The 14,634-nt window shown below is 54.1% G+C and overlaps 1 protein-coding gene across 4 annotated transcripts in view; it reads right to left on the reverse strand.

Moving 5' to 3' along the window:
* Positions 1-1,328: 1,328 nt before the first annotated feature.
* The window catches only part of CCDC88C (coiled-coil domain containing 88C), a 129,330-nt gene continuing 116,024 nt past the window's right edge, over positions 1,329-14,634 (reverse strand). For all 4 annotated transcript variants that reach the window (XM_045451882.1, XM_045451881.1, XM_045451880.1 and 1 more), the window contains 5 exons: positions 14,102-14,290; positions 11,383-11,448; positions 8,364-8,432; positions 7,197-7,486; positions 1,329-3,624 (listed from right to left, as the gene is read on the reverse strand). In XM_045451882.1, coding sequence (XP_045307838.1) covers positions 2,605-3,624; positions 7,197-7,486; positions 8,364-8,432; positions 11,383-11,448; positions 14,102-14,290 — 1,634 coding nt within the window. In that variant the 3' untranslated portion in view covers positions 1,329-2,604. The remainder of the gene's footprint in view (positions 3,625-7,196; positions 7,487-8,363; positions 8,433-11,382; positions 11,449-14,101; positions 14,291-14,634) is intronic.

Here is a 14,634-nt window from a genome sequence, read left to right on the forward strand (position 1 = left end):
AGATTCCAGACACAGTCCAGAACGTGACCTAGGTGTGGGGTGCGGAGAGAGGAAGGGCCAAGCCTGCATCTCGGGCTTCTGGTTTTTGTGGTAACAGGACAGCTGGTCCTTGAATGAGCGAGGGAGCCAGAGGGGTGGGGGGTGGGGGGCGGGGTGGAAGAGTCGAGCGAGGCCTGCAGGTCCAGGCAGGAGGATCTGACAGCAGGTGGGGCTTCAGGCCTACAGCTCAGCAGTCAGCCCTCGGCTAGCCCCGGGGGGCTGCCCAGAAGGGGCAGCCTCTGGGACCTAGCACCCTAACTTTGAAGGCACCTTTAACTATGAATGAATGAGGGGCTGGCAAGTGTGAGCCCTGGAGACCCGTTCCAGGTGGCAGAGAATCCCAAGCGAGGTTCACGTGCTAAGTGGCCAGGTGGCAAAGTCTGCACAGGAGGAAGCGGAGAGGTGGCTGCTGCTGTTTGGCCCGAGCCTTGTGGATGGCAGCCCCCTGCTGAGCGGTCACACGGGACAGGCTGCAAGCTTCCGAAAGGACAGGCGAGGAGGCAGGAGACTCTTAATCCGGGGGCACACGGGTGGCTCAATCACTTGAGCTCAGGTCGTGATTGCGCGGTTCGTGGGTTGAAGCCATTCATGAGGCTCTCTGCTGTCGGCGCAGAGCCTGCTTCGGATCTTCTGTCCCCCTCTCATTCTGCCCCTCCCCTGCTTGTGCTCTCTCAAAAATAAACGTTAAAAAAAGCTTGGTGAGGAAAGAGAGAGACACCGAGGCAGCAAGACAGAAAGCCATTTGAAGAAAGACTTCACCATGTGTGGATATGTATATGCCTCCCATCCTCCCTCCCTCCTATTTAAGCATCTGATCTGTGGTCCCGGAGATCTAACTTCCAGATCCTAGTTGAGTACTCTTGGGAAAATCCAAAGGACGAGTTGGAGCTGAATCCCACATCAAAACGGGGTGTCTGGGTGGCTCAGCCGGTTAAGCATCCAACTCTTGATTTCAGCTGAGGTCACGATCTCACGGTTCGTGAGTTCCAGCCTTGCATCCGGCTCTGTGCTGACAGTGAGGAGCCTGCTTGGGATTCTGTCTCCTCTCTCTCTCTCTGCCCCTCCCCTGCTCACTCACCCTCTCTCTCAAAATAAACTCTAGGAAAGAAAAAATACAAGTCTGGGAAAAAGTTGTATAGTAAGCACGAAAAACTTGTTCTCTGACCTGTTGGCAAAGAGTAGATTCCAGAGGCCGAGAAGGCTCTCGGAGGTGAAGCAGGGAGCCCCGGGAGCCCCTGACAGCCTGTCCCATAATGCCAAGGCTGTCCAGTGAGAAAACCAGGACTCCGTTCTCTGCCATCTCATTTTATTACAATCCTGTCCGTGTGTTCCGGAATGAATGGCTATTCAATACACAACCGAAAGCGCTCCTAAAACTGACCTTGTTAACAATCCCATTTTTTCCTCGGATTAAATCAAAAGAAAAAAATAAATCTTAAAAAAAAAAAAATCACCAAGTTTAGTATATCCCAGAAAGAGCACCTTTACTAAACAGAAAACAAAACGTGTCAGGAATCTGACCAAATACACAAAAGCAGCAGGTTAAGATTCCTGATCGAAAAGAAGGACTCCCAGTGGAACATAAATAGATTCCCCCTCAAAGGACATATATCTCACAGGGGCGTGTACATACATATGTAATATATTAAAAGAAATTTGGTTTCTACCACAAGAAGTTATTCAGAAATAATAAATCAGTATCTCATCTGAGACTGGGGAAGTGGAGAGGCTGTACCCCACTCTTGCATACACCTCCCCTCTGTACACTATGTGCACTTGCTGGTCGGGGCTGGGGCAGGGCCCTCTCTCTGCCCCCAGCCCCAGCAGATCCAGTGTTTGTAGAGAAGTGAGTCAGGGAAGGCAGGTCTCCCCGTGGCCCCTGAGCCCACCATGCAGAGCCCAGGAGCCGGCTGCAGGGGGACAGTGGGGGGGGGGGGGGAGGGGCCAAAGCCCGAGGCCACTTGCCACCTGCCTAGAAGGTCACCTTAGCCCTGGGGCAGAAGGGGATTGCTTGGGACCCCAGGAATGGCATGGTGACACCCCTGATTTTCAGCAGCAAGCCTAACTCTGGGGTCCCCCCACCAAGGTCCTCAAGATCTTTGTAGTTTGGCCAGTCTGGACTTCTCCTAGGATCAAACGGCTTTGGGGAGAGGGAATGGAGTTTCCAGAGCCGCGGGGGCTTGGCCACGTGAAAGTGTATCTGCACACACGCACATACACACGCCCGTGCCTTAAGAGAGGTCGACGAGTTGCAAATGAGTGTTCTACCGGGACATGCTCAAATAGTGTCTGCTTCAATGGTTCTGTCACTGCATTCTGAGTGTCCCTGTCAAGTGTGGATCTGTTCAAAAGCTCTCAGGTGCTGGAAGCTACAGAAGACACACACCTGGGAGTATAACCCTCGCAGGGCTTGGCACAGTGTTTTCATTAACAGGAGAGACGCACAGGAACCCCCATCCTCATTCTAAAGCCCTTTCCTGGTACCACAGGGGCAGAAGCAAAGGCCGTCACCGCCAGAAGGGGAGTCAGTAGTTTCAGGGTTCAGAGGCCGCCGGTCCGGACGAGTCACACGCAGCCGTACTCGTACCACACCGTCTGCTGGTCCCCGCCAGGCTCGGGGGACGCCGGCGTGCTCTTCAAGCTGCTTCCGCGGCTGAAGTCCTCAGGGGCCCGGCTGGCATGCGGAGCCAAGTCGGGAGACCTACCCGGACTCTTGGCAGGGAGGCCCTCGCCGTGGCCCTGCCTTGGGACCCCGTCTCCCTCTGAGAGGCTGAGCGCCCCCCGGACAGGGGCGATGGTGGCCGCCTCCCCCGAGTGGGGGGGCGTCTGGGGTTTGGTCCTGGTAGCCGGGGCCGCAGCCGATGGAAAGTGCTGGGGCTGGGAGCTGCTGCCACAGGCACCGCCACCTCCAGAGGCGATGGCCGGAGCCGTGGCAGACTGCTGCAAGGGGACCAGCCTCTCCTCCTTTGGGGGAGCCAGTGAGAAGCGCCTCACGTCCGGGGGCCGGCTGCGGGGGGCTGGGCCTTGACCGGAGCTGCCGCAGGTCTTTCCCGCAAGCGGGGTCCGCTCCCGGGCCAGGCTGTGGGAGGTGGGGGGCGTGGGGCTCTGCAGGACGTGACTGCCTGTTTCTCTGCCCCCTGTGGTGTCAGGACCCCCCAGCTTCTGAGGGGCCTCCTGTTTGCAAGCCTCTGGCCCACTGGCCCGGAGAAGGTCGGCCGAGGCCAGGCTAAAGGCACGGCTGAGGGACGCACTCCGGCTGGCCGGTGTGTGGGACGTCGGGGGCATTGTGGCCTGCCGGGGTCTGCCCAGTGACAGGCTCTGGGGGGGCTGGGCCTGCCTCGGGGGGGCACTGGGCGGGGCCTCGGCCTCAGCAGGTCTGGAATTTGGCTTCACGTACTGTCCAGGCTTCAGCAACTTCCCTTCAGGGGTGTTGACAGGCATCTTGATGGTAGGGGCCACGAAGCTGGTGGGCATCTTGGCCCCTTCTCTCCTGGCAGGTGGCCCCGGCTGGCTTCCAATGGCTGGGAGACCGCTGGCCTTTCTGAAGAAGTCACTTAGCAGGTCATCCGGGCAGCTGGGAGTGTCCTATGGGGAAGAGAGGAGGAGTGAGAAGTGGGCCAAGGCCCCGACAGGTGCTCCGACGGCTCTCCCCACCCCAGGACGTCCCCTGGGCAGCACAGGTGGCCAGGACTGAGGCTTCCTGCCCCCGCTAGGCCTCTTTGAGGCAGAGCATCGCCCGTGCCCCACACATACTAGTCAAGACGGGGAGGGGGCGATACACAGAACACCAGGGAGAGAACCCCAGATGCCACTCCGGCAGCCCCCTAACTTCACAAAAAGAAAAGACCTCCAGACACGGGAAGGACTTCCCGCAAAGCTCATCCAGTCTCTGGAAAGGTCAGGGCTGAAACCCTGACCACAGCCAACTGTTCCAATCTGTTCTCGCTTTCCTACCGCGCAGGGCCGAGGGAAGCTGACCAGCAGGGCCGCACTTTTCTTTTCCCGGTCAGTCCACTGCGCTCAGACACATTGCAAGGGCTCTGTGTGTGGAGCCACAGAGGAAGGGGAACAAGACCAGCTCCTGCAAAGCCAGAACCCTCACTGCCACTCAGACCACTCTCCACATAAGAGGCAGGCACAGCGGGGGTGGGTGGGAGCCAGAACGGCAGGCTGTCTGGTAGGACAGGGTGACGGGAACGGGGGACATGTGACGACCCAGCCCGCCAGACTGCTCCGCTCAAGCCACCGCTCCCTGGCTGGGCTTCCCCGGGCCAGGGAACTGGTGCCCTCTTGCCACCACTGTGTAGGCAAACAGAGCCACCAGAGGCCCAGGTCTATGATGCCACTCAGTAACTTCAGCCTCCTGTCAGCACCTCATGGCCTGGACGAGCCAAGTGGAGGTTCCTCCTCGGGCTGATGGACATTGCAAAACCAGGCAAAGAAGTGCATTCACGTGGCAGGTGGGAGTCAGGCACTGAGGGCTGAGGCAGTCCGACCCTAGCCTGCTGTGAGCTGTTGGCGGGGGGGGGGGGGGGGGGGGGGGGGGGGGGGGGCAGTCTGCAGGACAGGGCAGCAGCTCAGAAGCCATCTGTACCTGCCAACAAACTGCTGGCCCACGGAAACATCTGGATGCTCAACTTGACAGAGGCAAAATCTACTGTTTTATGCTAGTTTGGAGCCACAGATCTCGGTTGAGCACACGCTAAGATCTTCAGTCATTAGCAGGGACAGGAACCATTTATCGAGTGCTTCCTGAGTGCCAGACACTGTGCTAGGAACCAATCACCAAGAAAACCCAAACCTCCCTGAACTCTTGAAGCAACGCTGCAAGGCTGTTTAAGGCTGGATTAAAACAATCTTGGGTAGGGAAGGAAGTTGAAGCCCCAGGGGTCTAACAGGTCCCACACCCGGACAGCACAGACCAGGATTAACACCTACTGCTGGCTGACCCCAGCTGCTGCCTACACATGGTTAATCCTGTGATGCGCACCTGCATGGGGCCACCCTCTCTGGCCACCCAGGGAGCCCATTTTGAGACACTCCCTTGCCGGCATCAGGGAGGTACAAGCACGGACGGGCACACTGTGACTTCTCCGGACTGGTCGGGGGAGGGTGGGAGAGGTCAGGTGCACGGGTTGGGCAGGGGGTGTGCACCCTAGGCAGGCAGAGAGGTGAGGGTGGCTCTCCAGGGCCAAACATCGGCTTCCAACACGGACTTTGCAGTAAGATAATTTTGGGGTTGTTTAGGCTGAAAAGGGACAGGTGATGATAAGGAGCATGAGGAACAGGGACTACCAGGGACAGGTCTGAACTGAGGGGGGAGTGGCCCTGCCCCTTGAACAGGACCCCCCCCCCCCGAAATCTACAAAAGGAAAGGAAACTCACTGCGGTAGGTACATAGTCGGAAAGGGTCGAGAAGGAAAGTCTTCCAATTTGCAGGCACCCCTGCTTTCTGGACCATTCTCACTTATTCCACCGGATAAATGGAATCTGGCTCCTCAGCGTGTGATGCCTGGACACACGCTGACAGCAAGAGCATCCTCTGGGAATCCAGTAAACACGCAAATTCTCAGGGACCCCCACCTCAGACCCACGGAGTCAGAAGCTCCAGGGTGCAGCCTGTGTCCTGGCGAGGCCGCCAGGAGAGTCTGGGAACCACTTGGCAGACCATAAGCTTCCTGAAAGCAGCAGGGCTTCTGTGTGGTTTCTCCAAGTCCTAGTGCACAGAGCCAGTGCTTGCCGGACAGAAACGTAAATGAAGGGACGGCAGGGGCCATGTTTTCTATTTCCTTCCAGTGCCAACCACAAGACTCGGCACCTAGCAAATCTATGAGAAAAGCTTGCCAATTAATGGTTTGCTCTGATTTTCGAGAGCAGGCACTATGCACACTGTGTAACATGTAGTAGGTGCTCAGTAAGTATCTGCTGAACTAATACTTGGTGTTTCCACCATGGCCTATAAGGTGGGTCATAGAGTTTACCATGTGGCTAAAGAAAGTTCCACTGTTAAGGGGAATGAGACAGAATCATGGAAGCATTAAAAATCCTTACAAGATCTCAGGGCACCTGGGTGGCTCAGTCAGCTGAGAATCTGACTTGATTTCGGCTCAGGTCATGATCTCAGGGTCATGAGATCGAGCCCTGCGTTGGGCTCCATGCTGGGTGTGGAGCCTGCTTCTGATTCTTTCTCCCTCTCCTTCTGCCCCCAACCCACTCATGCGTGCACTCATGCGTGCTCAAAAAACACAAAAACCCTTACAAGATCTCATTTGCAAGAAAGTATACTTCATCTGTTCAGTAACCCAACTGCTTACTTGACTGAAGTCAGGCAGAGCGTGTAAAAGGCACACGTGTAGCTTCAGGAAAGTTAAACAGAGACACTGGCAAGTGCCAGAGGAGGGCACCCCAACGCCAGTGATGTCTGGGGGTCAGAGCTGCAGGATGCAGGCCAGCAAACTACAGCTGGAGGTCAATCTCGGTTGGCCACATGTTCTCGTATGGCTTAAGAGCTAAGGAGAGTTTTTACATTTTTAAAATGATTTTTAAAAATTTTTAAAAAGAAAAGCCTTACGTGACACGTGAAAATTAAATGAAATTCAAATGTCAATACCCGTAAGTTTTGTTGGAAGACAGCCATGTCCATTCACTGACAGAAGATCTAAGGCTGTGTCCTTACGAAAATGGCAGAGCTGAGAGGTTGCAATAGAGACTGCATGGCCCAGAATGCCTAAGATATCTACCATCGAGCCCTTTACAGAAACAATTTGCCAACCTCTGCTGGTGGAGGCTCGGGAAGTGGGTATTCGGGGCTCTGCCACAAAAGCTGCTGAGACCCTAGTCCCACCAAGTTGGGTGCTGGCCATATCCCGAGAGCAGCTCCCAGTGGTGGGCACATCCCATCCCTACCCTCTATGCTGGCAGCAAATTCCTGCCTGCTCACTTCACAATGGAGAAAACAGGCTCCGAGGTCTGGGGCCGGCTGCCAGTGCCCAGTGGCTTGCTGACCAGTGGGTTCCCTCCCCCATCCAAGCCAGCTCTCCACCCAGGCCACACCATGCCCGGCCCGTCCCTTTCTGGGACTCTGCTGCCAGGGTCTCGGCCCCCAGTGCCCATGTGGGGAAGACAGGCACTCTGTGTCCAAGCCCCGGGCCACTCACAGGGGTGGGGGAGCGCCGGTTGCTCTCCTCCAGAAACTCCTCCAGGGTGACCATCTCACTGCTCGGCGAGGCAGAGCTGGGTCGTCCCCCAGCGTGAGGCTGGCCCGCGCCCCTCTTCTGGATGCCCTCCTGGGGGAGAGGCCCGTTCCGGGGCGGGGGGCACTCATGGCGGCTGAGGGCGGCACGTCCCGTGGTGCTGGCGTCCCGTGGCAGAGTGGCCGTGTCCCGGCTGGGGATCAGGTCTTCACTGCTGAAGCTCTCGGACCTTCTGTGGAGCTGGTCAGAGGAACCTGGGAGTGGGGGCGGGGCGGTACAGAGGGACACGCGTGAGTCTCCCTCGCCGTCTCCTCTGCCTCGGGCGGGCTCTGTGCTGCCTCGCAGTCACCGAAAACAGAGAGAGCCCTGCCAGGGCACCCAGGCCACACTTCTTCCAGCTGAAATTTGGATGTTAAGGACGTTTTGGAGAGCTTCAGAATTTCACTCTAGCATTTAAAAACGAAACTCCTTGAGATAAAAGCGGAAAGCTTCTGGTAACGTTTAAGCTATTATTTAATATTAGTAGCCTGAAGGCACCACACTCAGTAGGTCTCATCCATCATGTATTAAAGGATTAATCAGCACCTGTTCCACGCTAGGGGTCTTCCAGGGGCTGGTCACGTGCATGCGAAGGGAAAAAAGTTATCTGTGCAAAGTTTCCAGGCTTGGGACAAGACACATATTCTTTCCAAATGCTCAGAAATGTTAAGACAGACGATACTGTGCACTATAAAACGAAGTTAAAAAAGTACCGAAGAATCAAAGTCATCCCACTATGCTCTCTGGCCACCAGACAGAACTATGGTCAGTACCCCCACGCTACAGATGAAGTAGCTCAGATTCAGAGAACCGGGGGCGGGGGGGCGGGCACCCAGGGCTGGTCTATGGGGATGAAGGGATTCAAACTCAAATCCGCTCAAACGCCCAGGTGTGTGCCTCAAACAGCACGATGTGGACTCCACCGGCAAATGTCCGATGAGGCAGACAACCTCGTGAAGATGACCACTTTGTTGTAAAAAAAAACAAAACAAAACAAACAAACAAACAAAAAACAAAAAAAAACAACAACACGAGCCCAGAACCAAAGCCCCCAATATAACGAAAAGCGTGCGGAAGCCAACGCTGACCAACCTTTCAGGTTGAGGGGCGAGCTGTCGCTGGATGCATTTCGACTGCTCTCCAAGCTGCCTGGTCGGGACACTGAAAGGAAAGGACACTCCGTGTCAGGGGCCAACGAGCAGGTAAACCCCAGACTGAACCACCTGACCCGAGAAAGGCCGCAGAACAAAGCACGTCCACGCCAAAGTCCAGGCAGAGGCCCTGAGGATGGATGGGTGCCGGGGTTCTCTATGTTCCCCCACCGGGAGCGCCAGCAACTTGCGTGTGAGGCATGGCATCCAGCAAGTGACCCGGAAACGACAGGTAGCATTGTTTTTATCAGGTCTAGGGCTAGGACTTGAGACAATTTTGTTAACGACACGAATCGCACACGAACGCTAGTCCAGGAAGCAGACCGAAAGAGAAGGGCTGCTCAGGGGAAGCTAACGAGAGGAGAGCGCCCACGCCTATTATTACATAGAGCTTTCTGGAACACATGTGAGACTTGGTGGGGGTAGAGCCAGGAGAGGGCAGGGTGCACACGTGTACAAGGGAGCGTGCCTGCGCCCAGGGCACCTTCCCTCTGCTGATCCACAGGAGTGAGTGCGGGGACCCTGAGGAGGGGAGGGAGAGTGTGCTTTTGCTTTTCTTGGCTGTTTGTGGCCCTTCAGCTCCTTGCTTCCTCTGCCTCGAATTTCCATCTACCCCCAAGGGAAAAATCAGCCCTTCCGGTGACAAGGAACTTGGAGACAGCAGCTCTCCTGGCTGCATGAGCCTGCCTAAGTGTGTGCACAAAGGAGCTCAGGGCAGGGGGCGGGGGGGGGGGGGGGGGCAGGCAGGGGGCGAGCCCGGCTGCAGGTGGGGGTGGCTTCACCGCTGCATAGGGCAGGCTGGCCCTCCAAGGCCGGCAGACCCCTGCTCTCCTGGTGCACTCTTCCAGGAGCCCTGCCGGCCTGTCCCACACCACTTTGTTTGTCCTGCCGGACCACGAACCCCTGGGGGACAAGAACTGCCCTTCTGTCATCCCTGCATCCACCTCAGCACGCAGCTGGTGTCGAGCCGAAGGGCACGGAGAACCGAAGACGTGCGGAGGTGCTCTGTTCACTGTGCCCCTGGGGAGAGTTTGCTCTTGCTTTACTGGGTCTATAGGGCGTCCAGTTCCCAAGTGCTGGTGCGCTCTGCAAATAGCAGGCATCTGGAAAACTCTTACTAGCAAACAGGGTTTGGGGAGGAGCCAAAAAATCCGCAGTTTTCACGAACAGTGTAAAAGCAGAGTCCCCTCTTTCAGAAGGAAAAATTAAAGAAAATGCACGTCTTTAAAAAGGAATTAAGTTTTGGGGCACCTGGGTGCCCAGTCAGTTGAGCAGCCGACTTCAGCTCAGGTCATAATCTCACAGTTTGTGAGTTCGAATCCCGGGTCGGGCTCTGTGCTGACAACTGTGAGCCTGGAGCGTGCTTCGGATTCTGTGTCCCCACCGCTCCCCTCCCCCCCCCCCTCCGCCCCTTCCCGCTCACACTTTGCCTCTCTCAAAAACCAAAAATAAACATTAAAAAAAATTATAAAGGAATTAAGTTTCATTCAAGGAAACCGTGACACAAATCAACAGGACCCCAAAGCACTTTTGTTTATTCAACCACAGCATTGAAAACTGCTTTTCCTTCCTTCTCCCCTGATAAGAAAAGCTCAAGGAATCAGAGTGCTTAGGAAGAAAACCCCTCGGTTGGTCAGCCGCTGGAGCACCAATCTGGCTCCTCAGCGCCCCTAACAAAGCACCGCGGCCAGTATGTCCAGGTGTGGCACCCCCCACTCGGTGCAAAGACACAAGGGGCCCTCGTGTCAGACTGTTGTGCCACAGAGCATGTCCTTCCTCTCGTACAGAGCGCCAGCGTCTGTATCTGTATGAACGTCCGCATCATAAGACACTGAAGACAATGACGGACGGGAGACAACGCTATAGCCCGTACACTTACTGTTGATCACTTCCCAAGTAGCAGAGTTCACGGTGAGCTTTCTGATTTTAAGAATCATTTCCTCACCCTTATAGGATTTTTGTTTTTCAAAACTCACCAAAACCCAAAGCAGCTTTTAAGTTTTGAGAAAGCTGGTATGATTCACTGTTTCCCTTCTGCAGAAACTTACAATGTCTCTACATCAAATGGCCAAGGGCTTCATCAATTCCTAAGACTAGTACAACTTGGAGCTACTGTGGACAACTGAACTCCAAGTGAGGACAGTGAGGGACCTCCTGGCACTCAGTGCTCCCCGTGTGGGTCACCACAATGCCCTGGCAAACCTGAGGGGCACCCCAAAGCAAGGGCAGTTGGAGCCTATAGACGCGGGATACTTTAGAAATGGTGACTTCCGGGGTGCCTGGGTGGCTCAGTCAGTTAAGCCTCCAACTTCAGCACAGGTCATGATCTCGCGGCTCATGAGTTCGAGCCCCGTGTCAGGCTCTGTGCTGATAGCTCAGAGCATGCAGCCTGCTTCGGGTTCTGTGTCTCCCTCTCTCTCTGCCCCTCCCCCACTTGTGCAGTCTCAAAAACAAACATTAAAAAAAAAAAAAAAAAAAAAGAAGTGGTGACTTCTCTGTCCCTGGAGGTATGTAAGCAGAAGCCACATGCTCAGGACCCTGGGGAGGGCAGGAAGGAGCCTGGAGGAACTGTGGCCCCTCTCCATCCTCACGTCTACCCATTTTGTATGTCGGACATCCACATAGGACTGAGGTTGAAGGAAAAGTACTGCAGATGAAAATGAGTCTGAGGGGCGCCTGGGTGGCGCAGTCGGTTAAGCGTCCGACTTCAGCCAGGTCACGATCTCGCGGTCCGTGAGTTCGAGCCCCGCGTCAGGCTCTGGGCTGATGGCTCAGAGCCTGGAGCCTGTTTCCGATTCTGTGTCTCCCTCTCTCTCTGCCCCCCGCCCCACCCCGTTCATGCTCTGTCTCTCTCTGTCCCAAAAATAAATAAACGTTGAAAAAAAAAAATAAAAAAAAAAAAAAAAAAAAGAAAATGAGTCTGAGACCCCAGGCACAAGGACATGACGCTGAGCACTCACCGTACTGCCTGTGGTTGAACTCCAGCTCCAGGGACGGGTCACAGAGGCTGTCATCTGAATTATAGCCTATGGTGACAGTAAGGTCATTGGTTATTAACGCAGGAGTTTCTGGAACACTTTGAAAAACTACAGACTCTTATTTAGGAAAAAGTAAACTTTTATTTGCCCTTTGACCCAGCAATCCCACTTCAAGGAATCAGCTCTGGAAAAGGGTTGGCTGAAAACACTGTGTGATATGTGGCCATTTAATACCAATTAAAGTAAGAAAGATCTCCATGATGTATGCCTAGGTGGAAAAAAAAAAAAAAAAATCAAGGTGCCATTTATTTTTGCAGAAAGAAGCACCAGGAATTTCAACCAGTACCGAAGGAAAAAAGGGTATCCAGACAGTGGTTTTGGAATAGAGTTCAGGGGACAGGGGCAGAGAGGGGACCTCAAACACTGAGAATACCTCCTCACATTATTCAGGTTTTTGAATCTATATTATGTATTTTAAAAACAGGGTTAATTTATGAAGAAGTCTAAAATTGAAAACAACAAACCTCACTGCATGCAATTGTTAACAATCACAGAGAGGAACATTGATCTGTTTACATTTTGAATGTAAAACTCTATGTGTGCATCCTTAGTGAGATGGAACTTGAAGAGTAAAAGAACTATAGAGAAAATACCGCTTAGTGGATTTACTTTTTAGTAACACTGGCATAACTTTTTAAACCATTTACCACATATTTGGGGGGAAAAAGATAAGTCAATGTTTCAGGAGACCAGATTTCCATGTAAGAAAAGAACACACAGATATGAAATTAAAGAAGGAAAAATCCCTGTAATGTTACATTTGAATCAGAAGTATTGACACAAACTTATAATGTGTCCCATCTTTCTCTACTGAAAGGGCCAGAAGCAATGGCAACTCTGTAGCGCCCAGATCTTGTTAAGTTCTGCTCTAGGGGCGTCTGAGTACATCAGTCGGTTGTCCAATTCTTGATTTTAAGCTCAGGTCATTGTCTCACAGTCTTGAGACTGAGCCATGCTCAGTGTGGAGCCTGCTTGGGATTCCTTCTCTCTCCCCCTCTGCCCTTCTCTCTTGGTTACATATACACGCACTCTCCCCCCAAAAATAACAAAACAAACTGATAAATTCTGTTCTAAAAGGAATCAGATTTACTTAGAGAAATGGCTGACTCTAAGGGAAGGGTTTCCACTTGAAGCTGGCTATTTGCCCAATAGCAGTCAATACTGAGGAGTGTGAGTACACGTTGGCGGGGAAGCGCATGGCCAGGACTGGGTCTGCAGAGGTGACCCACCTTCCTGCAGGCTCCACAGGTGTAGGAATGGCCAGAGAGGTTTCTAGGCTCAGGCTCTGGTTTAGGACTGGGATCCAGACAGGGCCCGCGAATTAGTCTGAAGGGCTGGACCTTGAACCGCACAGGTCGCTGGAAATCCGAGGGGAGATGGGAGTCCCGGCTCCTCCCTGAGACCAGGCAGAGCTTCTGTACCCCAGGCCCCGGGAGAATGGGGGCAGACTGCTGACAAGGAGCCTGTCCAGGCTGTCCACCTAGCATGTGACACCATCCCCTCGACCTCCACCAGCATGAGACTACCACTTCCAGTGTCTGGCCAGGAGTAGAGAAGGACCACCTGCTCGCCCTGTGCCCACTCATCTCCCCAGAGGTGTTCATGAGCTGTGAACAAGGTCGTGAAGCTAACCCAGACGCGCCTTGAGGGTGGGGACCCTGTGTGCTTTGCCTGTCAAACCAAGGTTCTGCACAGCCAGGTGGTATGGTGGTGGGGTGGTGGTATAACAGTAATCCTTCCCAGTTCTCTCCAATTTCCAACACCCCACAGGCACCCCTTCCAGCTGTTGCTTCAGATATTTTCGTATCTCTAAACTATAAGCAGGAGCTCTTTTCAGTCTTAAGCTTTATCTTCCTGTTTGTAGATTTTAGATTTCCAAGTGCTTTTCCCCCCAACTGCTCTCTTTTACAGCATCCTGTTCTTGTTTCATGGGTAAAACCACCTCACTTATCTCGGACTCTATTAATGACAGGCATTTCAAAGCTGTCACCTCTGTGCTGTTTACTCTGTGGCCTCGTATTGGTTTTGGTCGCCCTGGCCAGAGGCTCTCTTCAGGTGTCCAGGGATCCCTGAACTTCCCTAGGCCTCACTTGGCAAGATATGACTGAGCTGTTCTGGTAAGAATTTCTCAAGCTTATCAGACGGCTCGAAGAACATTTTAATCTCATGTCCAGAGGTGTGGACACGTATGGCTCCTGGCACCCAGGGAGAAGTTCAGTTTGTAAGCCCCTCCCCAAACCCCCTTGTCCTCAGTTTAGGAGACCCACTCTCTAATCTACTGAGTGGACCTCCAGTTCAGAGACACGCTCGTGTTTTCTCCATAGAGAATAAACCTCCAAACTCCCACCACGGTGGAGTGAGGGCGTTGCCTGCATTAGGCCAAACTCCAGTTCACCTCCCTTCTGGAGCTACTGGGTGCCACCACTTCCTGAAAAGTGCTGGTGAGAGCGGCTTAGGATCGGGCCTCTGGATGGTGAAGTTGTCTGCCCTGAGTCACATGGCTGGTAGGCAGAATCCATGCCTTTGTGATTTCAAAGCTTGTCTACAGCTTACCTGCTCTGCTTACCACCTCATAGCCTGGGGTCTTTCGGAAGGCCCCTGGGCGCTTATCCCTCTTACTCTGGAGGGGCCCACAACTCACCTTTGGTGCGGCCTGGGTGCCGGGAGATGGGGGTGGAGCTGGAAGGGGTTGTAGTGATGGCTGAGGTTGAACAGGTCCGGGAGCTCAGCTCCGAGGGCCAGGGTTTCATGGCTGGGTCGGCGGAGGCATCCGTGCGGTCAAGGCTGCCTCTGTGCGGGGACCCTTGCTTTGGTTTTAGGTCCCCAGGGCCTGGGGCAGAGAAGGACATTGAGAAATGGGGCTACAAAAGCCCGTGCGAAGGCTGGGCTGCCACACTGAGGTCTAGAAGCAGGGACACCAGGGCACACGGACCACAACAAGACAGAAGCTGGGCTGCGGTTTCAACAAGAGGGCACAGGCTGCAGGCCTGTGTTGGGAGGCCCAGAGAGGCCGGCCCTGGCTCTACAGATGGATCCCACTGCAAGCCTGAAAAGCTGGGAGAAGACAAAGAACTCAAGACGATCGACACACTGTTGTTACAGGTCCCACATACGAACTACGGGGTACACCTGCTGTATGTAACTCCAATGACTGATCTAAAAAGATCCTCATAA

This window comes from Leopardus geoffroyi, chromosome B3 (assembly GCF_018350155.1).
Source record: "Leopardus geoffroyi isolate Oge1 chromosome B3, O.geoffroyi_Oge1_pat1.0, whole genome shotgun sequence".
NCBI classification, from domain to species: Eukaryota; Metazoa; Chordata; class Mammalia; order Carnivora; family Felidae; genus Leopardus; species Leopardus geoffroyi.